Genomic DNA, 27,967 nt, shown 5'->3' with positions numbered 1-27,967 from the left:
TCTCATATCATTATTAATTCATGATCTATTCATCACCCTTGTGTGCTAAGTCTGCTGACTACATGCACCTTTTGGAACTGTTATATATTTATCTCTAAGCTTTTTTTTTATCCTTAAAGTGTAGTTTTGAATTGAAAATCCCAAATTAAATTAAACTAATCAAATCAACGAAAGATGAGCTGTGCTGTGAAGCCACAGTGTTGCACAAATTATTTTAAAACAAAAGTATAGCTAGAGATTATTTACGATTATTTACTATGAGGAAATGAGAAGTGTTGGCTTGTAGAACTTTATATTTGACATTATAATACAGAAAGACTGACATACATATCTGACTTTGCCAAAAAGATTATCAGACTTTGCTGTATGTTTGGAGAATTCTACACTACAGGCCTCTAGGAATGGGAAAGTTTTATTTTATTACACCCAGGAATTCACATGCATGGCAGGGATTAAGCCCCTACTCAAAGAGAACTTCAAAGAAATCTGATTATACACTGTTCAAATGGAGACACAACCCTCAAGCCTACAATGGAACAGCACAAATCAGAGAAGTTATGCTGCCAAGCTGACAGTGCCCCTTTCCTGCTTCCCAAACAAGACAGGAATATCTGTCTGGCTCATGGACATCTGACACTAATTCCCAGAGCTCCACCACACTGAATCCAGTATAAACTGCTCCCCAGCTCTAGATGAGCATTGTTCAACACGAGTGGCTGTGCATCACTGGCAAGGTAGCTTCATCCCCTGCTTCTGGACAGTGCTTTCCTGTGCCCAAGGTTCTTACCTGTTCCCATTCTTTCCAGAGGATTTTGGCGGAGAAGCTTAGAAATGAGGTCCTGGGCATCGGGTGGCAGTGCATCATCTCCTTCTGGCCAGGCAATTTCATCTGGGGACAAAAAGAGACTTGACATTTTCTACCAGCTTCCCAACAAATTTGAATAACCATTCACACTCCTATACCTCAAAGTGCAACGTTGAGAACTGCCCCAGAAGCATAAATACCTTAAATTCAGCAGCTTAATATAATTCAAGCATTGACATTTTCCAAAATGCATAAAATTCAGCATCAGCTAAAGCTGCTGTCAATCTAAGCAGTGCTTGTGGAGACAAAAAAAAAGCTTTAAGGACTCTATTAATAAAGTATGAAATGGGACTTCCATGACAATCCATAAACAAAGACAGTGACAATACCGTGGCTGTATCTCCTGCCTGCACATTCCACAGTCATTATACTTGGAACAGAGAGAACAATTCACAGGTAACGATTTCATGCATCATACTTAGTGCTTTGCTGAAATTTGCTTTTTACAAAGGACATTTGCCAAGTGTGTTAAAAATTTACTGCTTCAGAAAGCATTCCCAATAGGAAATGATTTCATTGGCATATTCACCGAGTGAACACAAAGCAATTGTCCAACTCCAAGCATGAGACAGGTTTAAAATGCCACAAGACGTGAAGGTACTGAGTACAACAGCTTCAATGTATTGTACTCAGAATTTCCTTTGATTTCATTTATACAAAATTACTAATTGACTGGCATTTGGACCCACGAAAACAATAACCAAACTCGGCCTGAATTAGATGAATTGGCAGCTGTTTCTTTCATATTCTCCACCATTTAAGTTAAAAGAACAGAAAAATCCCCAAATATTTTTCCTCAATCCCACAAGGATTTGTATGACTCCCACACCATGACAGAACTATTTAGCAAGATGTTAAGCAACACAACAACCTTCCCTAGCTTAAATCAGATGGAAGCTGCTTTGACACAGAAAGTTAGAAGTACTAAAATTAAACCCCATTATTCTATACCTAGTCCTTCCTGATTAAACTGCGTATCCTCAATATTTTCAAAGCACATTTTGAAACCCCTTCAGAGCCAGAGCAGAAACTTACCACTGATCACTTGTCCAAACAGCTCTTCAGGTGTGTCCCCAAAGAAAGGAACGCAGCCGACCAGGAACTCGTACAGGATAACTCCCATGGCCCACCAATCCACAGGCTTCCCATAGCCCTGGCGCAGGATCACTTCTGGTGCAATGTACTCTGGAGTCCCACAGACCTCAAGAGAAACACGCAAGAAAGCAATAAATCTACAAATTGCCAAATTCATGTCAAAGCTTATTTTGTCTTTTTTTTGGTTTTTTTTTCTTTCCCCCCTCAGAGCTTTACAAGGAAGTTATTAATGTTTTGCCACTGACCACTTCATGCTGTGAACTACTTCCATGGAGCAAGAGTTTATATTTGAAGAACACATTACCTGCACAGAAATAACATCACATGAAATTAAATGTTCCTAGTGTGAACATGCCAGCTAAGTAGTTCTTTGGTGCATGCACAGGAAAGCATATGGGAAAAATGCATATTCTGTGTGTTTAGGTCTGACAGCTTGATGGATGTCTGCTGGCACAGCTACAGCTACCAGGAACTGAGTTTTGACAAACCTCTCACATCTCTGTGCTAACAGAATTTAGTTTCACAGATGCAGAATTAGCAGCACAGCATGATTACACACTTCAGCCTTAATCTTGGGAGGTACAGCTGGCATGGACAATGGCTAAGGAAATGACCTTGGAAGATCTAAGTTGCCTGGGGCTTAGAAGCAGCGACAACAATAACAAAATAGTTGTGAAAGACAAAACACTGTAAAGTGCAAGAATATGATCTAATGACTTAGGAGAGTTCTGCTAGAAAAAGCATCCTTACTCAGAAACAAAGGAAGACAACACCACAGGACGATTATGAGTCAATACTTGGCACAACTAAAAATTCAGCTGAAAAATTCAGCTGTGATCCTAGGTATCTTCAGAAGAGAGAAGCAGTTTTTAATCCCATTATACTGGTGAGCCTGCATCCGGAATAGTTCCTTCAACTATGCCCAGAGAATATAAACTCAAACAGAGGGAGTTACATGGAAGAGCTATTCATTCATCAAAGGAAAATCTATCTTGTTAGCTAGAAGAACTTAGCTGGTTAAGCCTAGCAAAATGAAGGCTAAGGAGAAAAATGACCCTTAGTAAATATCATGGGGATAAAAATCAAATTTTAAGCCATTAGACAAAATTACAAGAAACATACAGAAACTTGCCATGAACTTTCTAAGCACCAGAAGGGGGAGATCGTGGAACAACCTTCCAGCAAAATCCATGTTACATCCCTACACCAACTTCTGTTTACACCTGCGCTGCTGCCTGGGCCACCCTTTCAGCATCCTAAACTAAGAGCTGAAGTGCATGACTCCAAAACGAGAAGCTGAAATAACAAACAATGTCAACTTATGTACAAACGTGAGAGCGGACTTGTATCTTTTTCTCTCATTTTACAGTGCACAGCACAGCATTAAGGCAGAGAAGGAGGGCTGCAAACTCTGATTCTATCCCAAGACAGAATCCTGAATCTGATCCCACATCAACAGATAAAATTTTTCAGCTTACCTGCTTGTCCAGGAATTCCCTGGTATCCTTCTCAATGTGGCCCTCATAAAGATTAGTTGTAAGACTCATTAGCCCAATTTTGGACAGTCCAAAGTCTGTTAGTTTAATATGACCCATTGAAGTTATCAGGAGACTAAAAGAAAGAGAAGTAAAATAATGCAACATTCATTTAATTGTTTCCCAAAAGCAATTTAAAACAAAAAGAACACAAGATAATGCTAAGGAAGATCTCAGTGTTACACCCCCACTAAACACCTGGAAAAACCTCCTGTGCAAACAAATATCACAGAGCAGACAAGGCAACTAGGAGTGAAACTATTTTCTGCCATAATTTCATCAGTGTAGCAACAGCTCTGAGATAATACCTGAAGACATTCTTCCCACCCTTTCTCAGCGCCTATCTGCTTCTACATCAGTAGCAAGAGACTCCATAAAACCTCCTACATGTCAGACACTGTTGAAGACCAATGCTGTCTCCACTCCTCATGTCCTGTTGCCTACAGAGAAAGCCCCTGAAGGACTGGCTCTGTCCCTCCAGTTCCTGAGGGGCCAAAGACTTACTTATCAGGTTTTAGGTCACGGTGAACAATCCCATAATTGTGTAGGTACTCCAGTGCCAGAACAGTCTCAGCAAAATACATCCTCGCCATATCAACAGGTAGGGCACCAATGTTCTTGAGAAGAGTAGCACAATCACCTCCTAGAAAGAAAACATTTGCACATACAGCACATTGAAACAGCAAACAGCAGTAAGAAAGAACAGCTGTGGGTCTGCAACACAACATTAGACTAAGTTTTCTAAAGGCTGTCTCTCACAACCCCGTTAGGAGGAATTCTAAAGATCTCTCTGTAGTTTGTCTTGAACTTAAAACAAATATTAAAATCCTAGGGAAATTGAGATCCATATATGTGGGGCAGGCTTAGACAGGAATTGTACAGATGCCATTTACAAACTGAAGGAAGCCTTGAAGAAAGTAAGGCTGTGGACTCCTGATTCAAGCTTCCTGCCACATGTCATTTGAGAACACTGGCCACACATGTCATTCGACCTTCATTTCTACTTGCAAAGAGGAATTAATATTAAAATTCCTATTGTCAGTACATCTGATTTCATTCCACTAATTTATCTGAAAGAGCACTGATACAATAACTCTAATCTTATTTCTCAAACATTCAGTCAAGCAAACCAGGCATAAGAAATTAATCCTACCCACCAGTGGATATTGCTTATAATAAGATATACTGATAAAGTAAAATCAAATTATATTTCAAAGAATAAGCAAACCAAACAACCAAAAAAACCAGCCCCAGCATAAAATAGCACTTTATTTTTAAAAAGATTGCTAAAGAACAAAGACTATGGTTCTTAAGTCTTTTTCTAACTGCAATGTCAAACAAATGTGCTATGGATCCAGCCATGCCATCCCACATGAGAGAGGGAGGGCTTCCTTTCCAATGAAGACTGGAAAGTTCCTGCTGACTTCTGACCTCAGCAGGGAGGCTCAGCTCCACTGCAAACATGTTGCATCAGGCACAGGGATGTGTGACTGTGTGTACCCCACATCCATCCCAACTAAGGCCCCTTTGGAGGTGTGGATGATGACAACCATACCTTCCACATACTCCATAACCATGCACAGGTGCCGCTTGGTCTCAAAGGAGCAGAACATGCTGACCACGAAGGGGTTCTCTGCAAACGTCAGGATATCTCTCTCCACAAAGGCCTGCTGGATCTGGTTTCTCAGGATCAGGTTCTGCTTGTTGATCTTCTTCATGGCAAAACGCTGGCGGGTGGTCTTGTGCCGCACCAAATACACCGCTCTGCAAAAGCACACACCAAGAGGAAAAGGTCCCTTTTCAGTTCAAACTGCTTTGCTGTGGGGTTAAGTTTGGAGCTCTTTGTGGTTTTGTTGTTTTGTTGGGGGGTTTTTAAACAGTGATGGTAACTGTTTTGAATGGATCCCGACAGATTTATCCATAACTCCATAAAATCCCATTTCAGTGGCAAGCTTCCCTAGAAAAGAAGGAACCCCATGACGCTTCCTTCCCAAAGCTACTCTGCTTTCTTGAATAAAGCAGCATTTTTGCTGATGTGACAAACAAGGAGATATTTCAAACACAAATGTCACAAACTTCCATAAGCACCATTGCAGAGCAGCATGTATTTTTCAACAGTCACCACTTTGCTTAAAAAATTGTCCAAAATCTATGGAATCAGCACGAGTTCTTTCCAAGCTCCATAAAACTAATTTGACGCAGCACTGTCACCAGGGATTTCCTTCAGTAAAGTATCTCTTACACTTCTATCATTTGCAGATCATTAGATTCCTGCACATTAATAATACAGTTTGCAAATAAAATTTTCATCCAGTCTGCCTGCCTTATTGAATCAGTACTTGTTTCCCTTTCTCTGGAGTACATTACATTTACCATGGCATTGTGTCTCACCAGCCCCTGACTATAAAATAAACCCAGGATAAAGACATGTGACTAACAGCAAAACTACCACTCCTCTCTCCCCTTTTTACAAAGTTACATGGGACTTGTGCAGAAATATGACTGAAGAGATTTAAGATCTTTTTGTCTAATAATATGACTCTTCAACATGCTCCACTGTGTCTTCACTCACTAAAAACCATGCTTGCACTTTTTCCACATTTAGTTTTTTAAAAGTGAGTTGTTGTTAACTAAGCACCCACTTCCACAAAACACTCAAACACATGCTCAGGTTTTGCTGTTATGACCTACTGAGTATCACTGCTTTTCAGTAACAGCCTAATGACCTCACTAGTAAGGATTTATGAACTGCAAAGAGTCAGAAACTGCCTTTTAAAATTCTGGATAGGTTTGTATGTGCAGTTAAAATTGTAACTGACTGAATTCATACTTGATTCTTCAATGGATAATAAAATCTAATAGCCTTTCTCAAGTATTACTCCACACAGAGGATTTACCCCAGTTAATTCTAGCACTTCTTTTAGCATTTCAAGTGCTCACAAACAGCCACATATGTTACATATATAAACTGAATACATGAAAGAAATTGCATCTCCCAGAAGAATGCAGAAGACACAACAAGTGTGGAACCTCTGTAGGACCTGAGCAAAATTACTTTATGCTTTGGACCTAACAAAACCCAGACATTTGCCAAACTTTGCTATAGCCCTTTCCTGGGTAGGACAACAATAGCATTTTCTTGTAATTCAAAGTTTAAAAGTCTTACCCATAAGCACCATTACTGATCAGTTTAATAGTTTCAAACTCTTCTTCAGATGGAGTTTTCTTTGACTGGACAGAGGCCCCACGGCTCTGGGGAAAGACAACACAAAAATGAAAATCAGGAGCAGGAATGACTTAATTCTATATGGGGTTTTTTTTGTCCTTTTCTTCTTTAAGCGCCCATTAACTCAAACTCAATCCATTTCTAAATTTCTGGAGCCCTCAGCTTTAGGGCAATTGTCTGTTTGCAGATTCCCTCCATAACTATTAGCACAAAAAAGTCAGTGGACAGTAAGATTCAGGCCTTTCCTTAATATTAAATTTTTTAAAAAAACCAATAAAATAAGGATCTTTGAAACCTAGCCAGTTACATAATTAAATTTTTCCAGTGGTTTTACTAAAGTCAACTCTTTTCAATGCCCATCACATTTTACAAATGTAGATATAAAGAATTCCTCCACATGATTTTCATTTGTAACTCCAAAAATTTAAAAAAAAAAAAAAAATCAACAAAACTTGGTAATAAAGCCTATTTGCATCTTTTAAACATTTTACCACCACTGTATAAAGATTTTCACATTTTTACAAGCATGTACTCTAGTTTTAATATGAGCTTTTAAATGTCAGCACCTTTTTTTTTTTTAAATTACAATTACTCTGCATTATAATTAATTCTTTACTGTAGACTACTTCTTTTGAGAGAAAAAAAAGTGCTAGACAGAGTGAGTGTATTACTGCTTTACCTCGACTGAATCATCTGTCTCGGGAGTGTCTGGGCTGTCATAGCTATTCAACTGGGCCATTTCTGAAAAGAAAGAGGAAAGATTACTTCTAATGATCTCAATCAAACACTATTCTCTTTGTTTATACAAGAAAAACAGGATTTTAAGAGGTGCTTGTAGATGATGAAGGACATTTTCTCCCTCTGTAAAAAGTCACCCCAATTATACAGTGATAACCTTTAACATTTACTGCTGCAGGCAGTATTTTATATAAAGGCAAATATAATTAATTGTTCTAAATTTCAGCCTGACTTACTCTAGATGGTTTCTATAATAAGTAAAAGCAAAAAATGCATGTTTGGGGAAAGTGCTGTCTAGTTAATATTAAAACCTATTCCACACACATGTCTGCATGCAGCCTGGTGGCACCTCTGTGCTCCAAAACGAAAAAGCATCACATTTCAAACAGCTGCCCTCCATGTGATGTGGCTGATTCTGCAAAACGCTGAGCAGCAGCAAAGTGGGGGAAAGTCACTTAGTTTAGGCTACTCAGCTGTCGCAGGAGATGCTGTAAACTTTGCAAGCCCAAATCCTACCTTAGCTACGAGCCTCTGAACAGACACCACTGACATTTCTGGGTGCCCTCCTTACAGAAAGGAAATAAGGCACCTTGACATCTCCACACATTTCTAAAGAAAATTTGACTTTAGTAAGGGGAATTAGCGATGGAAAGGTTCTCTCCCATGACAGGGATCAAAGGAAATTTCCCTTTAATGTCAGATTTCAACAAATGCTATTAAATTGCATTTAGCAATCTTTGGTAGAAATTTTCCCGAAGAGCTCTTCACTTGAAGTCAACCTGTCACTGTCATTCCAGTAAACACCAGAGAAGTTAAACTAGTCCTAGCCAGACTACTAATTTATATTAAAATTATGCTCTCCTGAGATAACAGAAAGTATGGTTCAATCGCTGAAATATTCTGCAGTAACCTCCAGTCTCTGTCACACTTTCTATTGTTGCTGAACAAGCTGTGCATGCTTGGAGAACTTGTCACTTCAGCCAGCAAAGTGCCAGGCAGAAATATTAACTCACTAATTCTAAAGTTACAGTCTTCTGAGCCAATGTATGTCTATATTAAGTTTACCATATGTAATTCTGGCACCTTGCAGAGAAGCTGTTTCTGTCCTTACACTGCTCTCTTTGGTTTGGCTGCTACACAAGATGTAAAACTTCAATCTCACCTCCAGCTCAAAATTCATATTCATCTCCGTTTCTCACGGAAAACACAAAACCCACACTTTTCCCAAAGAGAACAATCAAGTGAGATGCCAGGATACTTTCCAACCAGGCCACTAGCAGGCCAGGCAGATCAGAGAAATAACAGGTAAACTTTTACTGTCCAATGGCCCAGAGAAAACAGTTAAATCATAAAGCCATTTTTTAACATTGTTGCAGCTGTAATACAGGGAGACATTATTAACATCATAAGTAAAGAACTGTCACTATTGATGTGCCATCCTTACCCCAGTAACATTCCTGTGAGACATGGGGCTGGAAAGGACAATCTAGAATTTGACAGCAAACAGGAAAATAAGGAAAAATGGCCTAGAAATTAAAGCAATAAAATAAAAACATCCTTCAGCTATGTAGTGACCAGGAGAGCTGACTATCCTTTCAACAGTTTGGAAAGTACATAACAAGAGTTCTCACCCTCCAGGGGATCCCTGGTGAGTCCCAGCTGGCTGATAATATAACGAGGAATGTCGCATTTAATTCCTTGCCCTTCCTTGGCATGGCCTTCTGCAGCTTCCAACAAATGGTAGAACTCTTCAGGATCAAACTCCTACAGGAAAGCAGTGAGAGACAGAGAGGTAAATGATGCAGCTTTACAATTATGAAAGGTTTCTCCCCACGGAGGGGAATCCTCAGAAACATCCAAAGCTAATTCTGGGCTCAGTAGTGACGCAAAACATTGCCAGTTACAAGTAAGTCAGTGCTTCCCACTCTGCTCTGCAAAATCAACAGACAGTTACATCCCACAGGGTGTCCATGGGCTTAGATCTGCAAGTCAAAACAGGACAAGGACTTTCTAAAACCAAACCCAAACTTTCAAAAGGTCTTGTTAACATAAGTGTCAAGTGTGGACACATCTCCCAGTTCTGTCACATTGAGATGTGCCAGGGAAAGGTCTGAGAACTGAGGCACCACCTTCTGCACCTCCACCTGACAGGTGAGCTAACCCAATATAAGCCCTTCCTGCTGTCATATGTCACTTCTGATCAAACCACACACCCACCCAGTCCTGTCACTGTCCTAACCTGAGCAATTGCTAATAAAATTATTAATAAAACAACTTTCTTCATAAGAAGTATTGCCGCCCTATTTCTTGTACTATACAGCACAGGATCACTTTAGCAACTCAGTCTTGGTGCATGTGATCTCTCAGGCCAGAAGGTGTAATCTCTTGCACTGGAGTAACAGATACAGTAGGAAATAAAAGACAAGCTTTGGGCAGCAGGAGCACTGCTTAGAAACAAGTTCACCAGTTAACTTTAGCTCTCCCCCCTACAAACCTCATCATTCACCAGCAATGAGCAGCTTCGCCAACACTCTTCAAAAATTTTCCAGTGAAATGGGAGGGTGAAAGGGGAAGAGTTTCAGCACACAGCTGAGCATGCACAGAGAACAGTGAGGGCAGCAGTAAAGAACTGGTGTGTGGTCAGCAACGTAAGAGAAAAAAAGCACAGAACTGCAAACAAGAAAAGGAAATTAGAGCTTGTAATGATGTGAAGATACTTGAACAGAGAACAGATGCACTTTTCCATGACTGCTCCAAGCAAGGCTGCTTGGATAGATGCTGTCACCAAAGACAGCGACAATGCAAGAAACAAAGTTCCTTCCTAACTCCTCTGGAAAAGGATTAATCAACAGTCTCAGAACTGGCAGAGAGCAGGAGCCAGACCAGAGAGGACCACAGAGAGAGATGGTCACCAGAATGCAGTGAAAGGGACAGTGGAGTCAAGGAAGGACTTCTCAAGGTACGACTGCAGGTCATTTAATGGTGAGTAGAGGACAGAAGAAAAAAACCAACTTGGTGACAAAAAACCCAAACATACAAAACATTAAGGAACTATATAAATTCCAGTTCTGACTTCTTTATAGAAGACTTAATCATTTGAATACAGAGGAATGAATCCTGCTAAGGGGAGGTAGGTGCCATGGAAAAATAAACCGAAAAAAAAAAATTAGACACTTTTTCCTAAAGATGGTTTCAGAGATGTACAAACCATATTATTATTTTCTTGAAGCCCCAAAGATTCATTCTGCCAATAAACATTTCACAGTTCTACAGGTAATACAAAGACTGAAGCCAAATAGTTGAAGTTTAGAATACTTAAGTGCCTTCATCTGCATTAAAACAATCCACAACCGTCACAAGAACTGTCTATATGGTCACTTATCTCATTTACAAGGAAGAAAGAAGAATGAGCTGTGTTACTAAAATTAACCTTAATATTAAATAGTAGAAAAACTGTTTATAAACTCAGATATAATTGAAACTAAAGGTTGAATTACAAAAAAGTACGTTAAAAAGAAAAATTAAATTTAGTTCTCAAAAGTATTTAAATAGTTGACTATCCATTACTACACTCCTTGTTTTATAGGACAAAAGGAACACTAATTCTTCATGTCACCACATTAAAATATGTATTTGGGAAAAAAATTGCCACAAAGGCAATGGAGGTTGAAAAAAACAGGGAAGTCTAACACACAGATCCTGATATTATTCCTAATCTTTGGAGTCTGGCCACTTCATGGTCAAGGTTGTCACTACATGCTTTGGAATTCATTACTCAAATCTCAATGACTTCGCTGCTTCCACCTGCTCCCACTCACTTTGCAGAACATCAAGTGGAGAACACAGAAGAACCTGGAGACCTCTTGATTTGGAACTAAGAGCTGCCTTGAGTTTGGAACTCTCTGCAGGGATAAACATGGATGCACAGGGCTTTCTAATATTCCATGTTTTCCTAGATAATGAGTGCACACAAGCAAAAATGACAATGGTGAATGCAGCAAATACAAACACAGTAAGTTTAAACTTATCTCCTTTTTTCACTGTCTTCACTTCCAAAATACATTTTAAAGAAGTACTGGAAGGTAAGTGGGAGTCACAAAACCTCATCTAAATCACAAATATGGTTTGAAACCCAAAGAATTCCCAGTTTGACTAGAGCTGTGCCCAGGATTTTCAGTGCAGTCTGACAGAGATTTCTTGAATCAGTACGTGAAGGTATCTGTCTTGCTGGTTGTGCAGCCAACTTCATCACTGACAGCGGCCCTCCTCACACTGTAGGGTTCCCAGCAAAGCAATCCATCTGAGAGCCATGGAGGAGGGATAAGGAACCCTCCAAAGTCTACTGGCTCTCAGTACTACTGCAGGTGTTTCCAAAAACTGGTATCATTGGTAAGACTGGACCACTCTTGTCTACTTTGTCAAAGAAAGCTCCACAAAACTCATTCATCTTCTAGTGACTCCAGGGAGAAAAGTCACCTACGGACACGCTGCCCACAACATAATCCACGTGTTAACTGTGCTTTTATAGCCAGCCACAGATTCCTAATCCAGCCAACTTCTCCGATGCCTCCAGCACCTGTAGCATCCCTGTCACTTTTATGTCCAGAAAGAACCACCACGAGTGTGCTCCAACACATCAGGGAATTTCATCCTCTCATTACAGAAGCTTCTACTGTAGGTTTGTGACACCTCACAATTTTTCGTGACCTCTCTACATTCTCACTAATTTTTCAACATCCTTTTGAAATACAGTCACTGAATTTAATCCTATAACCAGTATCCACCACATAATTGTGTACACCTCTTTCTAGATATATTGATGGTTTATGTTAACCCTTTTGCCATGGCATGAGTGAGAACACAGGTTTTCAAGCTGCTTCTCCACCATACCAAGAAAATATTTTTGTAGTTGCAGAACTTCCGGACACAGTGGCCTACTTCATTGGGATTGCCTAAACAATTTTCACCATTTTCCAGCATTAAATTTTTAAAAAGCATTATTATTAGCCAAATTAAGTTATAAAAGAGCAATGGGACTTGCTTTTGCATGTATTCCAATAGCACCAAATATGGTTTCAAACCCAGGCTCCCAAAGCTACTTGGATCTCACACTGGTCTATCCCACTGTGTGTTCACAGCTGGAAAACTTGACACCAGATTTCACCAGTTGCTGGGTCTACAGGAAGGGTTTGAGTCCCAGAGCCCAAACACCATTTATGTCGTGGTAGGGAACTTCTTCCTTAGGGACAGCTCTTCCGTAGCACGGCGCTCTGGACACGAGGCACACACCATACAGACATTTACAGGCTCGTTACAGTAACTATTAACAATATGAGGAAAATCCAGTAGCACCAAGTAGCGTGGAATTATGTCAACAGCTACATCTGGGCCCTCAGCCATAAACTTTATACTAAAATATAATTTAGCTGCTACTGCAGCTGACAGTCCACTGGAGAACGACTTCTGTATTAACGCAAAAGCCACTTAGTACTTCTGTTTGGTTTTTTTTTCAATATGAATTCATTTTTCATCAATGTTTTAATAAGAATTTAAAGGTTTCTTTTGAAGGCTTTGTGTCCCTTATCTCCTCAAGTGAACAGCACTCTTTAGATCCTGCACAGCCTGTCCCAGGCCCACACTCACCAGGCACTCGAGCAGCCGAGCTGGCCGGGCGATGATAATCATCAGCTTCTTCACAAGCTGGGTAACAAAGGCAACCTCGGAGCTCTCGGATCGCTCGTGGGCCTGTGGAGAGCAGAACAGCACATTATGCTCCTAGCACTGAGCTCTGAATTTCTGTATATCAGATGCTGAACACAATCACCAGCTCAGTAACTGAGCAGCAAAAGCATGGCTGAGTCAGGGCAGGCTGAGCTCAGCTTGCTCAAGGATGCCAAGATACAAATGGCTTTTCCATCACAGCTGACCCCCATTATCATGCAAGAAATATTTCAAGGGCTCTATTTGCATTATATCACCTATCAATTATAATAGATACAATGTGGTTTTAGTTTATTTTTTAAAATGAAAAGAGGAATACTGATTTTTTCAATTTTGCCTTCCACACAACACAGACAACTAGGTAATGACTAACAGACACACATATTTCTGAGCTTTACTTTCAGCTAGAATTTGAACTAGAATTTCTCCTCATTGTCAAGAAAAACTCAACCTCAGTTTCTCTTTTTTTAGTTTTATCAATTCTGTAGAACAACTCCAGCATTGCATTGTATGTTATGTAGGACCAAGCAGATAAACAAAGACAAGAGCATATAAAAACTTAATTCAGAGGATTTAGTCCTGTCTGTTACTTTACCAGATATTACAGTATAAATTCAAGTCTTAGTTTCAAGATATTTGTGTGATGGGATGTCTTATAACAACAGTAAACATGCCAAAACAGTAAGAATTAAAAAAAAAAAAGGGCAACCCAAAAAAGCCCTCCCAAATCACTCTTCTCTTCATGAAGCACACAATGGCTACATGATGAGTCCTGGAGCAGAAATACGATAGTATTTCATTGCAGAGGGATAAAAAAGTGGTTCTAATGCCATGCAAAAACTCTTAAACAAAGTACAGCTACTTTTCCCCAAGGTCTAAAAATTGTGCTTTAACACAGCCACAAATACACTGTCCAGAACTTAATAAATGAGCTTTTGCTGGCAATGAGCCAGTTACTTATAGGAATGAAATTTTATCAACAACAGTGAAAGCAGCAATAAACAAAAAGGTTCATTTAGTGTTGTCCATGAGAACCACCTAAGAAGAAGATTTTTATATGTCTGAGAAGTCAAATCACACTGGTGACCTCCTAAAAGATCAATACAAACACAGGAAGCAGAAATTCAGAAGTAGAAATATACAAGCAACATTTTAAATAACATATCTCTGATACTTTACTACCAAACAAAAAAAAAATTTTCGAAGGTTCATTATTTCTCATTTTGACACTGGTCAGAATAGAAATGTTGATTGTCTCCTTCCACACTGATTAGCTGGGGCTAGAATTTTAAGCTTGAAAAGAATGATGTACCTACTAATTCATTATCTGAAAACATCAGAGATCCTTCCTGCCTATAGAGCCTTAAAAAGAAGGTTATTTTGGAAATACTGAAATAAGTTGTAATTTTTTTCCTAATTAAAATTTTTTTAAATTGTAAAATAGAAAATAATCGCAATGAAAATGATAAATATTCACTTTGTGCCCTCTAATGCATTAGGCAAACTTAAAAGTTACAAAATGAATTGTAGAAAGAAATTAATGCTTTTATATTTTAAAAGCCATTCCAGATCACCAGGGTTTAGCTGCATTGGAATGAATAAATAAAACATCAACAACTTTGTATTATTTGAAATACGAGCCATGCGATTGGAAAGTCCTTTTCTCCCCCCACATAGGTTATATAATGCAAAAAATACAATATAATAGATATAATTCATCATTTTGCATCCATTTACACTGTTAAAGAGAACTTAGTCTTTTAAATCAAGTCCTTTTGTTTTCTCCTTTTTTCATCTATGACAATTCAGGCAACATAATTTAAAAATGCAATTAATTTAATCAGGTGTCTGTTTTGAAAATGAAAAGCTAGACCACGACTGACAAATGATATAGAAAAGTAAAAGGAAAAAGAAAAAAAGGATTTACAAAAACCAAACACAACTTGTAACAGCCACTCAGCCATCATCTCCGCACAGCGCTGCTCTTCCAAGCTCCTCAGTGAAACTGCCTCCTCTTCCTTCCTCCTCACACAGGACAGCCCGGACATCCCTACAGAATTCTTATTTCCAGGGTGTCCCACGGACAGAACCCGGGAAGGGGAGGGCTGTCCAGCCAAGCACCACCTGCCGCTCCCATGAGCTGGGCACAGCTGTGCCACCTCAGCAGCGCTTCCCCAGCACCACGCGCTTGCCTCGAGGCTGCTGGTGGCATCTCAGGGGTTCCCCCCCTCCCAAGGGGAGGAGGGAGAAGCCAGTGGGGTTTGGGCAGAGGCTGATGCCATTCCTGCACACACTGCCGGTGACACGTGTACAGGAGGTAGCGATGGATAATTTACAAACCGATTCCCTCATCTGAAAGACCCATCCGTCACTAACTGTGGCTGCTGGGGCATGAAATTAAAATCACTGTCCTCCCCTGGGGTTCAGCAGGACCAATAACTGTGATATGCAAGTCACAATGCTGTAATTGAGCTAATATACTGATGGAAACCAATACAATAGATCTGCAAAGCCAAGGACTGATAAATTTACACTCAGGCTCCTACGAAGAAAGCAACCCCAATCAGAATATCCATTTGCCAGTGTGCAGCATCAGTCACTGCTGTACAATACTCATACCCTCCCCTGCTCCTTTTGTTCCATGCACAGAAACACCTGCAATCCTTCACCATCCTGCCCAACTGGCTACACCTAGGCAACAGTCATCAGACATCTTTTGGCTACTTCTACCTTATTGATTCAGCCAAGTAATAACTGACTATAACCTTTTGTTCCTCAGCAACCTGAGGTTCTAAACCATGACAACAGGTAAAGAACCAAATGTCACAGATTCTTTTTTGTATCAGTGCTTTATCTTATTTCTTAGTATTTTTACTTTGATGTGAAGTGTAACACTCAAGTTCACGTTTTCCAAAATGAAGAAAATATCTAAAATTCACTTTTACTTCATGATTATTTCGATGATGCAGTAAGTTCTTCTGGCTAAAAGACAGTATTTCATGCTCCAAACAAGGGAAAAGATCTCATTTGCCATAGCTAATGAGATTTGTTGGCATGTTATTACAAAAGCTGGAATCTAAAAATCGTCCAAAAGCTTTCTGGTTTGGTGCATTTAAACCGCTCATCATTTGCATACCCAAACAGTCTGGTTTACATTTTTACTCAAACTACAATATACTAAATCAAGTTTCCTTTTTACGGTTTGAAGTGCTGTGCAAGTTTAGTTTGTTACCAGGTATCAGAATCCACACCTTAAAAAAGAATTTCAGGAGAATCCATTCTTTCACAGCAAAATGGTAAGAAAATCTGTGGATATTTCTGCCACTTGCTGGTCTCATTATTCACCAATAAAGCATCTTTCCAATTTTTCAATATGTTATAAAAATATACCATAAAATTCCATCACCTACTACACAGACCATACAACTGCCCAAGTCAAACAGCTGTTTGAATTACCTTCTAATTGGTATTACTTATGTACTTATTATTTATGATAGATCCTGCCATCAAATTCAGAATAATCTAAACTTGACTCCAAAATGTCCTACGTTGAGGTGAGTCCTCCAAAAGAAGTATGATCATCAATTTCTATATATTTTGACTAAAGTGGCCCAATTATTTCCTTGCAGAATGCAATCTGAAGGGCAAAGCACAGACTAGGCAAGCAGAGGAAACAAGTAGCTTTTAAATATTAAAATCTAAAAGATAAGCTAAGGAATAGAAAAAGCCATAGGACAGGAAAAAAAAAAACAAATGAGAAAAATGTGGAATGAAGCCTTTGGCTTTCCTCTGAAGTTTTTAATGTCTTTGTTCTGTTCCTTCGTGGCCTGTTCTGCCTCCCTTGCCTCTCTCAACTTTTCTTTTAATCACCTCTAGCCCACCTTACTTCCTAGAGTAAATAAATCAAACTGAAGAGCTGACCCTTCTCTCGCCCCGGCTCTGCAGAAGATGTTAAGGAAGAAGAAGGCAAAGAAAGCCCTGAATGTCAACTCCTGAACAAGCTCAGAGATGACCAATGTATCTCCTCTAATAACAGTTCAATGTCACCTTTCCCAGTATTTCAGAGCAGCAGGATAATGCCTGTAGGATCAAGGGGAAAGGGACATTTAAGAAGAGTATTTTGAGGATTTGTTCTGAGGGAAAGGGGAGAAAAGGAAAAAGCTGATTTATCTCACCCACACCTCCTCTGAGACCCTGATTAACCTCTTCAGGCCAGAAGACAGGACTGAAAATGCAGACTGGAAGTGGCCAGCCCTAATTTATGGCTCTCTTAGTTCCTTATGGTGTAAGAAATCACTGTCCTCACACAGAGGAGGAAAGTCAGGGAGAGGAAGAATTTCAGGCTCCAAGGATCTGCTACCAGAAGCAGTAAAACACAGCATAGTCCCCCTGTGCCCCTGAAACGTAAGGGATTTTGCTGAGCATACAAAACCACTTTTAATGAAACCTTTCCAACTCCAAAACCACCACCCAAAGAGGCCTGATCCCTTATTTCACAGCTGAAGTGTGCAAACACCCTGCTTCCAGACTCTGGAGATACAAGGGGGATCCCCAAGTGGTTACTGATATCCTACAGGCAGACAATCATATAGCCCCTCAAAAGTTATTCCCCACCTCTCTTGGTCTGTCAAAATTATATTCCCCATCCAAGCAGAACACCACAAATCCAAACATGAGTCATTCTTCTCTCAAGCATAACAAATACCAGAAAAATTACAGCCAAACTTATATAAATGAGGTAGCCAAAAAATTTAGCTGACACAAGGGAAGTTCCTGCAGTTTTCACAAAGCTTTTTAATACAACAATTCTATATTAATGTAGTATTTTTATTCATCTGCCTTTTTCTACTGTCTGGAAAGAGTGGCAAAGGGGCACAAGCTAGTGCTATTCATAGCCAGTGGGTTGGCAAACTGATCAATAAAAATAAAATAAATTAGAACTGTAATAGAAAACAAAGTATTTCAGATGTTCTGTTTCCAGGTGTCTCTGAGGCATTGGCTATCTGAGACTGCAATCTTTATAAAACCTGGTTTTTTAGCTTGCTGTATCATTAAATCAAAGCAGAGGACTAGGAAGATATTCCTAAACAGAGGTCTGGACAGGCAATAGCACTGACTCTTCACAACAGTTACAGCATAAATTCTAAGAGATGTCTGAAATTTAGTACTATCTTCATTTTAAAGGGAAAGAGCGATTTTTGATGAGTAGCTGAAGTATACTGAGCATGCATTAAAATTGTGCCCCCTTGTGTATTTTCATATGCTTTGAATGCCACAAAACACATCAAAGTACTAAGAACAAGCAACTGGATTAAGTTCAGCTCAAGAAAATTGTGAAAAATCTACAGCAACACTAGTAACTATGGTGTTTTCACTCCTTGAAGGCACTACTGTAACTAATAAGTCATTCAGAGACCTGAAGTTCGTGAAAAAAAAGATTTCAGTAATTTCATTCATCTCAATAAACCAAATTTTCATAAATGGTAAAGACTGCCTTTGACTTACTCATATTCACATTCAATTTCTGTACAAACAAAGTTCACAGGTGAAGTGATTTACTCAAATCCCCCCACAGTAGATCAACAGGAGACTGGAACATCTCAGATCTCCTGACACCCCCCCACCTCCCCCTCCCCTGGAATCCACACTGTTTCTCCTAAAATCAAAGCTCTGGCTTATTGGTTAAAGTTTCAATCAAAATAATATATTCTACTTTCCAGAGGGCACTTACATCCTGGAGAAGTTTCTCTAAGTTTTCCTGCAGCTCATAAAAGTACCGAGAAGTAATCAGACCTTCACGTGATTTATCTAGGCAATCTCTGGCCAGTTCAATAACTTGATGATGAATGAAACTTAGGACCCCATCCGCTAATTGCAGCACATTCTCTGGAGCATTCGAGGCAATAAACTCAGCCAGCCGTTCTTCCATCTGTGCCGTAGCCTAAAAGTGCAGAATAAAGAGAAATTACTCCTAAATTTTACTAAAGTAGACCTTAAAGCATAAACAAGTAGGGTGCTAAAGTAACATTTGCAATTCCAAATTGCATGAGGCTTAAAAAATATTCCAAAATACAGTAGCATTTTCTGAGAATAAAGATAGCATATCAGAGGCAAAAGTTAAGTCCACACGAGCAAACAACAAAAATTAATCAAAACACGCTTTCTGAAAATGTAAATGACCATAAAAATATCTTGGTCCTGAGGCTGTATTCCTCCCTGGGTCTCCAGAGTAAGGATGTAAGATGTGAGGCAGTTTTCAGAACTTTTAGACAAGGCTGTGGAAGCTGAAAATCATTGCCCCAAGCCACAAACACACGGCATTTCTATCACTATAAGCCCTGATTTCCTGTCTCTAGAGAAACATCTATTTTTGCTGATGGTGGAACAGGAAGGAATGGCCATATTGACAGCTGTGGGATACACAATCTTCTACACTCATTTCAATGAGATGTTAACTTTTAACCTGCTTCCACAGGTTTCAATATTCAGGTTTTTAAAAAGCCAAGGCATGGCCCTTCTTCTCACTCTTGTGAGAATTACTCATGCCAGTAGAAGACATCAGAAATTTAGCAAATATGAAATACATACCAAAAAAAAATCAGCCTTTTCCATCCTAATCTCTATGTATACTAAATCTATTTCTTCTACTGCAGAATTAATATATGAAGATGAGGAGGCAGCTTCAAACTCTCAGCAAACAGCACTGCTTGGAAATGAGACGTAAGAGCTGGGCTCCTTCTCCAACAAGCACTACAAACTAATTCTGAGCTTGGACACAAGTTCATTGAATGTATTATTCAAAAAGTGATTCTTTACCTTTGGAAACCTTTCTTTGTACACATGATTCATCATTATTATTTCACTGTCAAAGGAAACTGGAGAGCGACCAGGGCTAGAGGAGAAAAGAAATCATGTTATCATTTACAGATATCACGCCAAAAGTTTTCAAAACCCAGTGCTGATCATAATGCTGCCACATCAACTGTAGACCTTCCAAAGCTCTGAGTTCACTTTAGTAATATGCAGATGCTGAACTTCAGAGAAGATCCTGGCAAGCAATGACAGTCTGCAGTCACCTGGAGACTGCTGATATCCCTGTGCCCACACAGGCTCTGGCAGAAACCCCCCCATTTCCAGTGCATGCAAACCCTAACACAGAAGCTCGTAAAATGCCAGTGCATTTCCTGCAGATACATTTGTTATTCCTCTCATTCTGTGACTCTCCTCCATGGCAGTGGGAGCAGCCCTACTTCAAAAGAAATCACAGTGAGCTCTGGAGTCTCCAGTGCCAGAAGGGAGCAGAGCAACAGGAAGTAAGGAAGTAGAGATGATTTGTTTTCCTTTGTCTGAAGGATACTGCACTAGAGGAGGGATGCATGAGCACTGTTACTCAGCTAAATCTTATATACAAATACCACAGGCAACAGGGACAGAGTACTTTTATGAAAGCTGCACTCCCTTGATGCACGTTACCCCATGGATCCGTATGCATCTATGCCCAGGTTAGCAAGAAACTTCAAGGCACGCCAAAAAAAGAGGACACTAAATCCTGATAAGCTGCATTTCTATTACTGTTTGGGTGGGTTTTTTTAAAGAAGGATTGCATCTCGTTTCATCACATCTGATGGTATGCAGGGCTCTGACTCACTCTGCCACCGAGAACAGCCAGATGAGGTAATGCAGATAATCCCCAGCTACAGATCGCCTGCAGCAGCTCATTTCTCCAGCTACCTTCTTTCAACGTTCAAGACAAGCAAGGGCTTCAATTCTTTGGCATCTTACATGATCATTGTCTTTACAATTTTAAGAGTATTAAATACTGCTAAAAATACTCTATGTCAAAAGATACAATTTTATCTTGAATGAGTTCAAACATTTCAAACTTCCTAGTGAAGGATGAAATTAATCTCTCTAAATGGAATAAATGCATTTGAAACTTGGAATGCATTACAGTTACTACCTTGCTGCTAACCTACTTAGAGGAAAAACATTATTTTGGCAACATATATTAACAATTCAAAGAAAATTTAACTCATTGGCTCACAGACTGTAGCAGTACCAAACTCCTTTCATGCCTTGTACTGAAATTCCATTAATTACATCATGTCTTGTTTTTATTACTGTTTATCCCTTAGCTTGAGAAAATGCACTTCAGGTTAAATCTGTCACTGAATCCTTATGTTGAAGGAGAAGAAAACTGATTTGGATGTTATGAATAGGAAGTAAAAAGACATTTTCATCAACTTCCCTTAGCTTGGTAGATAGCTATTTTTAATCAAGGAGAATTTTCTTTAAAAAGAAACTTACATTTATATTCATATGTAATGTATGACATAATTAAATAGAAGGGTAAGAACATTTAAGCTGCAGGGTTATAAGCAAATTCCCCTGCACATCTAGCCTGCTACCCTTATCCTTTTTTCTCTAAGACCAAACAGGCTGACACAAACACGACACTTGTTCACTGGTACTTCATTTGGAGCTGAAGGACTTGGTGAACACAGTTATTGAAGAATTTTTTTCTCTAATGTAATTTTTCTCTGTGCAATCTAAGTGAGGTGTAAATTACAAGCATATAGAAACCCTTTGATACTTACACAGAAATACTGAGGCACATACATCCTTCATTTTAACACTAAAATTTGCGCATGCTTAAGTATTTGCTGTCTTAGGGCTAAAGTGAAACATGAGGGATTTTGCCTTTTGCTTTCAAGGCACTTTATTCATATGGATACAGGAAATCAGGAGCTATGCAGAAATCAGGCTCCTTGAGCTGTCCTGCCAGCTGATGTAGCATTTCCTTAGGGAGAACCATGATGATAGGAGAATTTATGGGGTTTGCTTTTGTTTTTTACAAAATAATTTCTGCGCACACCAATTGGCAAGAAAGTGAATATTTAAAAACCCTCAGCTTTCTTGGGCATTTGCAGTTTTGTCTCTCACCTCTGGAAGCTCATCAATGCCACTTTTTACCAACTAAAACAACAGAGTACCCAAAACACTCTGGATAAAACCTCGGATCAAGGATCACATTGTCATCCAAAATAAAATTTGCTCCACATACCAAGTCAAATGTCTAGCTGACTATAGCAAGACTGCAACATAATATACTGCACCATAATTTTTAATGTTAATCCTTAGCTTGGGAACTAATTAGCTGGATACCTGAGTAACTAACCAAAGGCTGCCTGCCAAGCACTGCTGGGTACTTCACAGCACCTCTGGGACACAACCAGGTGAAAAAGAAACATGGACTGGGCAGATAAATGAATGCTACCAAGGGAGAACATAGGGAAATTTGGAAAAAAGATAAAAGCAGTTTAATACATTTTACTGGCATGGCATCTTTTCAAATGCAAAAGCTTCACACATCTATCCAGCACCAAAAATTTCACAGACAGAACTAAACCAGTCTAACATTTCAAGCCTCTCAAAGGAACAGATTATTTTCTGCAAAACAGAGGATACATGCTGTGCACGCGCATAACATTTTAAGACAAAAGGCAGGCTCCTTCCCTTTTCTTGGTGCAGATAGGTAGGTCAAAGAAATGATTATTGTCAGTGAGTTTTTCATTTCAGCAGAGCAGACATTAGAAGAATAATATCTGTCCCCCTAAGCTTAACAGCAGAATGAAAAACTACTCTCTCTTTTCCCTTTCTTCACGCTCCCTCCACTTTATGAGATGATGTGGTGGTGGATTTTTAGGGATATTTATCTCCCACAAAGATTTCTGTTGCCTTCAACTTGTCAAAACTCATGTGTCCTTATCTGATGCTCAAAAGTGAAAATAACTTATAGACAGCTATTTCAAGGAGCAACATTTATAGCAATAACTTAAATCTTACAAAATCTAGTTTAAGTGTGACTAAATACAACCAAGATGTTTATAAATGTAATTTTTCCTTCGCTGTAACAGCTGTATTTATTAGGAAAAAGCAGAGAAGCTAAAAGCACTGTGCTTTCCTCTGCTTTCACCCTGTACATAAAGGCTTAATTAGGTTGTATTTACATTACATGACCAAAATCAGCTCTCATAGGAAACTTAAAACTATAGGCTTTAATTTTCTGTCATTTCCAGACACGTAAGGAATTTGAAAACCAGAGAGCTAAAGTTGGATAAAGTAGGCACTAAGAGAAGCCTTCTGCTGAAGGTGAGCCTTCCTCTTCTCCCAAGAAATAAATATTTAAATCTTTGAGGCAATGAAAATTACATTAATCTGAAAGTCAGAAAACTCCCCCAGCAGCAGGGGCTGCAACTTGCTCTTTCCAATATTTCAGGGGTTTTATGCACGCCAGCAAGGACTGAGACTGCTTTAGAATGAGAGCAGAAAGTTGGAGTAATGAACAGTACAAAGCACAAATAAGAATACCCAGTTTTCTTCGTAATAGAAAACCACAAAAATTGTGAGTGAACCCAAAAGTTAACAAATTTAAAACCATCACTTTGAAGAATCTTTTTCAAGCCAAGTTCACAGGACTCACTGTCTTGAGAGAGAAAACGAAGAGACCAACATTATCTGTAATGCAGTCAGAACATGTTTTCAGAAGGAACAGATGCCTTATGCAGTGGAATACAAAATTATTATACTTCCCCCAATCCATGGGGGTGTGAATCCCTGCTCTGCAACCTGTGGTGGACAGTGCTGTCTGAGAGCAGCAGCGTGCAGTGATGAACCCACCAGGATTATTCAAGTGGTTAAAGCTGCCTCTAAAGTGCACTGAGAGAGCCCCACAACCTGCAGGATGAAAGATAAAAATGGACTATGTAGGCCACTGGTTTTCACAACACCTATTCCTTCTTGGGCATTTTATCATCAGAAGTCTTTTTTGGTATTTACCAGGAGTTCTGTCTGTATATTCTTAATGGCAGGATCCAGAGTGCTGAAAGTCAGGTTGGGGGATTGCATTTAAAAAGCACTACCCAGCAAAGAGATGATGAAGAAGCATATTTGATTAAGGATGATCTCATCTACTTCAACTATACAAAAATTCACTGCAACAATCTTCAGCCCTTTTTCCCTAGACAACATTATCCTGAAATACAAAAAGAGATCAAGAAAAATGGGCAGATTGGTGGGCTGAGTGACTGCACAAAGGTAGCTCCTGAAAAAGCCATTATTAGTTAACTCTACTTTTATCTCTGACATTCTCCACACATTCCCACATGTGAGCAACTGCTAAAGATGACAAGTAAAGAGAACTGGGTAAAGATGGAAGGCAGCAACTCTAACTTAAAAAGAGTAATGATGCCAAGTTTAGTGCAAGAATTCACAACTTTTCATGCATTTTACTCCAGGGAGAAACGATCTTGTTCAGGTAAAGCCCAGGATTGTTCTAAACAAAGCTAATGTAGCCTGGGGATCTCTCTGTTGGTCAATAACTTGAAGAATTTGAAGGTTGCATTACAAAAAAAAAAGAAAAAGAGGGAGAACAGTTGAGAGATGATATTTAGGAACTACTTCTGCAGGTAATAAAGAAATATTTTCTTCTACTAAGACACACTGCAAGCACCAAAACAGGGGGGTCACATGGAAATATGTTCTTTGACTGAGCACATGAGTACTGGATCTTGTTGAGACAGATGAGAGAAGAGGCTCCTGGATTTTGCGAGCAGCTTTGTAAGGATGTCACACTTTCACATTCCAGTGTTGGTGTTGTGTTCCTCCTTCCCCCTGCACAGGAAAGCAGCTGGGAAAGAACCAGTGCCATTTCTTCAGGGCAGAAATTCCAGGCATTTCAAATAAGGCATGTTTAGATAAAAGATGATATCTTCAAGGCACACTGGCAGAACACCTCAAGCAACAGAGGTGCTACCAACCTGTCAGTGCACCCTCCACGACTGCACACTTTGTTAGTTTTATCATCCAGTTTGATCATTAAGAGTGCTCTGTATGAATAGAACATTTGCAGCTAGCTACAAGAAAATGGTACATTTCTAGCCAAAGAAGTAAGTATATTTTCCCGAAAGTTACACCTAGGCAATATTCTATATCTAGGAGTATAAAAGGATCATCTGACACTTCCAAAAAAAAAATCTTGGGTTACAGAGACAAAAAAACAGTCCCGGCACTTGACAGTGACATCTCAAGATGCCAGTTCCTCTCTCAAAAAGAGATACAAGGCTGCAGTCATACAGGATGAAAAATGAATACACATTAACAATCAGATCATCTCTTAAATTACAAAGCCATGGCTGCCAATTAAGGCAAATGTCTGATGTATTTTGTTCATCTGCTTTTCATTAAAGCTGATCAAACAAGACCATTGAATGCTTATGAAAAAATACATTTTTAGGAAATTACTGCTTAATTTAATTTAATGTTGAAAAAAAAAGCTGTTCTCAGCTTTTATTTTTTTAAGTAAGTGAAAATATCTTCTCACCAAGTGAGCTAACTCTAAGGTGTGGGCAAATAAATAAGCAAGTTTTGTGCAGTGAACAAGGTCTGGTCTTCATGTATTTCAGTACTTGTTTGTTTACAAGCACAGGCTGCCCTCTGTCAAAGAGGGTTTTTGCTCCTGCAAACATTGCTCCAATTGGCTGGATTAAGATATCAATTTTCCTTGGAGGTGCAAGGGCCAGTGTGAATGCTTGGTGGTGGCAAGGGGGCTTTAGAGCCACACAGCATCACAGTATTGTCAATAAGCAAAATGAAAACCAAATGAGGCACAGTAAGTTGAAAAAATTAAATTACTTCATTCTAAGCTTTGGAATACCAGTGAGGCTGGCCATTACCACAGAGAAAACAAAATAAAAATAAAAATAAATAAAATAAAAACCAGAGAGAGCTAGAAAAAGTATTCAAGAGAGGATGAAGATTAATCAGTTATACAACACACTGAATTAATCTCATCCTACCACAAATTATAAACCCACTCCATGAGAAGTCTGCTTCAAATTGGCTCACAGAAGCAAAATTCTCTGCAACCTGATAACCCATACTAACAAGGAAGAAAATAAAATTGGGCTCTTCACATGGTTGTGTATATCATTCTTGCATCAGCAAAAGTGCCTTCTACAACAGGATTACACCTGTGTTAAAGGACAATAATTGCTTTAGCATGTGCTGCCTACCTACAGCAGCTGCCTCACCTCTAGAGAATTAGTACCACTACAGTTACACTACTCAGCAGGAGCCAGCGTTAAGAGTGGCAGCACGAGGACTGAAGTAGGACTATTGTTCAAAGGGGCTTAGTACCAGCTGTGTAATTAGTGGTTTACTACATGGCACTGAGGAGGTCGCTGGCTAAGTGTGCCACTACCCACAGTACTCACCTGCTCCTGTAGATTACTGTGTAACTACACTTAGCAGATCCATATGCAATTACCATGCAGCCTGCACTGAAGTTCAGAACATACAAATAATTACAAATCATCATGAAAGGTCAGCTCTGCCATGACATGATATTCACCATGGGTTTTGTTATTATGCTGGCCTGTTTCACCTTCTCCTTTTACAGACTCCCACCCAGGTCCTGAGCTGGGCACATTGATTCAGCATTTTCAGCTGGCAGAGGCTGTGAATATTGTCCATTAATTTAAAGGTGATATCCACCTCTGACACCCTCAGATGAATGAAGATTTCACCTCCTTCAACCCTGCTTGTAAAAACCCTTTTCTTTCACAAGGTGTGTCTGGACTTTCCCCAGACTTTCATTCACTCGGTCCAGCACTAAAGGCAAAACTTAAAGGCTTTTGCCATGACACAAAATGTTTGTGGATTTATTCCACATAATTGTTAGAGATCTGCAAGAATGACTGCCCAGAGAGTTTGAGGAATCTTTGTCCTTGGAGATATTCAAAAGCCATATGGACATGATCCTGGGCAGTCTCCTTGAATAGGGCTTTGGACACGATGACCTCAAGATACCCCTTCCAACCTCAGCCCTTCTGTAATTCTGTGAAAGATGAAATTCTAGTTGTTTCTGGTTTTATGTATGGAAAAACCTACTATAGAAGAAAATAATCCTGGATAGTTATCTTTGAACAACCAGTTCTCTGAAGCAACAGTAAAATTATTCAACTACTAAAGCAGGAGAAATGTTTTCAGCGCTGTTACAAAACTGCTCTGGGGTGCAATTCCATTTAAGCTTTTGACTTTATCTATTCTGGTTTTCATACCCCTTCAGAAACACTGTCAGAAAAGTTATTAAAAGTGGTTATAACCACATCCTTATGTTACTGTAGCAAAATTCTGAGAAGAAACTTCACTAAAGGAAATCTACATCCTATGCATTTAGTTTGAGACACTTGTGGATCGTGTTTTCATAGAGTTACTGTGAAAATACAAAAGCAGAGTATACCAACCACTTCGCAATCCAAAACCTCAGCATCAAATGTGAGAAAAAAAATCCTTTCTGATCAGGTGAGGTGAGTTAAATGTTGATTCAAATAGTTTCAAAAAACATGTAACGAAGCAACTACAAATGACAATTCTTAGATCTCAAAGCACATAAAGAAATGCAATACATGTGTCCAACATCTTAAAGAGTCAGGAAACAATCCAAAGCTCACCTCAGACTGCGAGACCGAGGTCTCAAGGCTGGCGAATGGCGCCCTTCCTCATCAGTGATGCTCTCAGTACTGAAATGCTTTGTCAGGAAATGAAGTTCATCTGCCGTGGGCTGAAAGGGCAGCTGGTGCAGCTTCTCCTGAGATGAGCATGATGACTGAGTACAGAAAAAAATACAGAAAAGAAATGCACTAAACGCATGCATAGGGGTCAGCTAATGAATGGAAGAGGAACGGATTCTGCCAGACACTGCGCACTCCAGCGGAAAAGAAAGCT

At 39.4% G+C, this 27,967-nt stretch overlaps 1 protein-coding gene across 7 annotated transcripts in view; it reads right to left on the bottom strand.

Annotated features, from left to right (window-relative positions):
- The window catches only part of MAST2 (microtubule associated serine/threonine kinase 2), a 188,620-nt gene that overhangs the window by 21,352 nt on the left and 139,301 nt on the right, over positions 1–27,967 (bottom strand). For 6 of the 7 annotated variants that reach the window (XM_032117309.1, XM_032117303.1, XM_032117305.1 and 3 more), the window contains 12 exons: positions 27,694–27,848; positions 19,997–20,072; positions 18,912–19,121; positions 13,103–13,204; positions 9,091–9,223; positions 7,401–7,462; positions 6,662–6,747; positions 5,051–5,259; positions 4,000–4,138; positions 3,439–3,571; positions 1,901–2,066; positions 788–889 (listed from right to left, as the gene is read on the bottom strand). In XM_032117309.1, the coding sequence (XP_031973200.1) occupies positions 788–889; positions 1,901–2,066; positions 3,439–3,571; positions 4,000–4,138; positions 5,051–5,259; positions 6,662–6,747; positions 7,401–7,462; positions 9,091–9,223; positions 13,103–13,204; positions 18,912–19,121; positions 19,997–20,072; positions 27,694–27,848 (1,573 nt within the window). The remainder of the gene's footprint in view (positions 1–787; positions 890–1,900; positions 2,067–3,438; positions 3,572–3,999; positions 4,139–5,050; positions 5,260–6,661; positions 6,748–7,400; positions 7,463–9,090; positions 9,224–13,102; positions 13,205–18,911; positions 19,122–19,996; positions 20,073–27,693; positions 27,849–27,967) is intronic. The other variant, XM_032117304.1, reaches the window with a different exon arrangement.

This window comes from Corvus moneduloides, chromosome 9, assembly GCF_009650955.1.
Source record: "Corvus moneduloides isolate bCorMon1 chromosome 9, bCorMon1.pri, whole genome shotgun sequence".
In the NCBI taxonomy this organism is placed as follows: Eukaryota; Metazoa; Chordata; class Aves; order Passeriformes; family Corvidae; genus Corvus; species Corvus moneduloides.
Note: the sequence above shows the minus strand (reverse complement) of the source record. Positions and strands in the feature narration are given on the sequence as shown.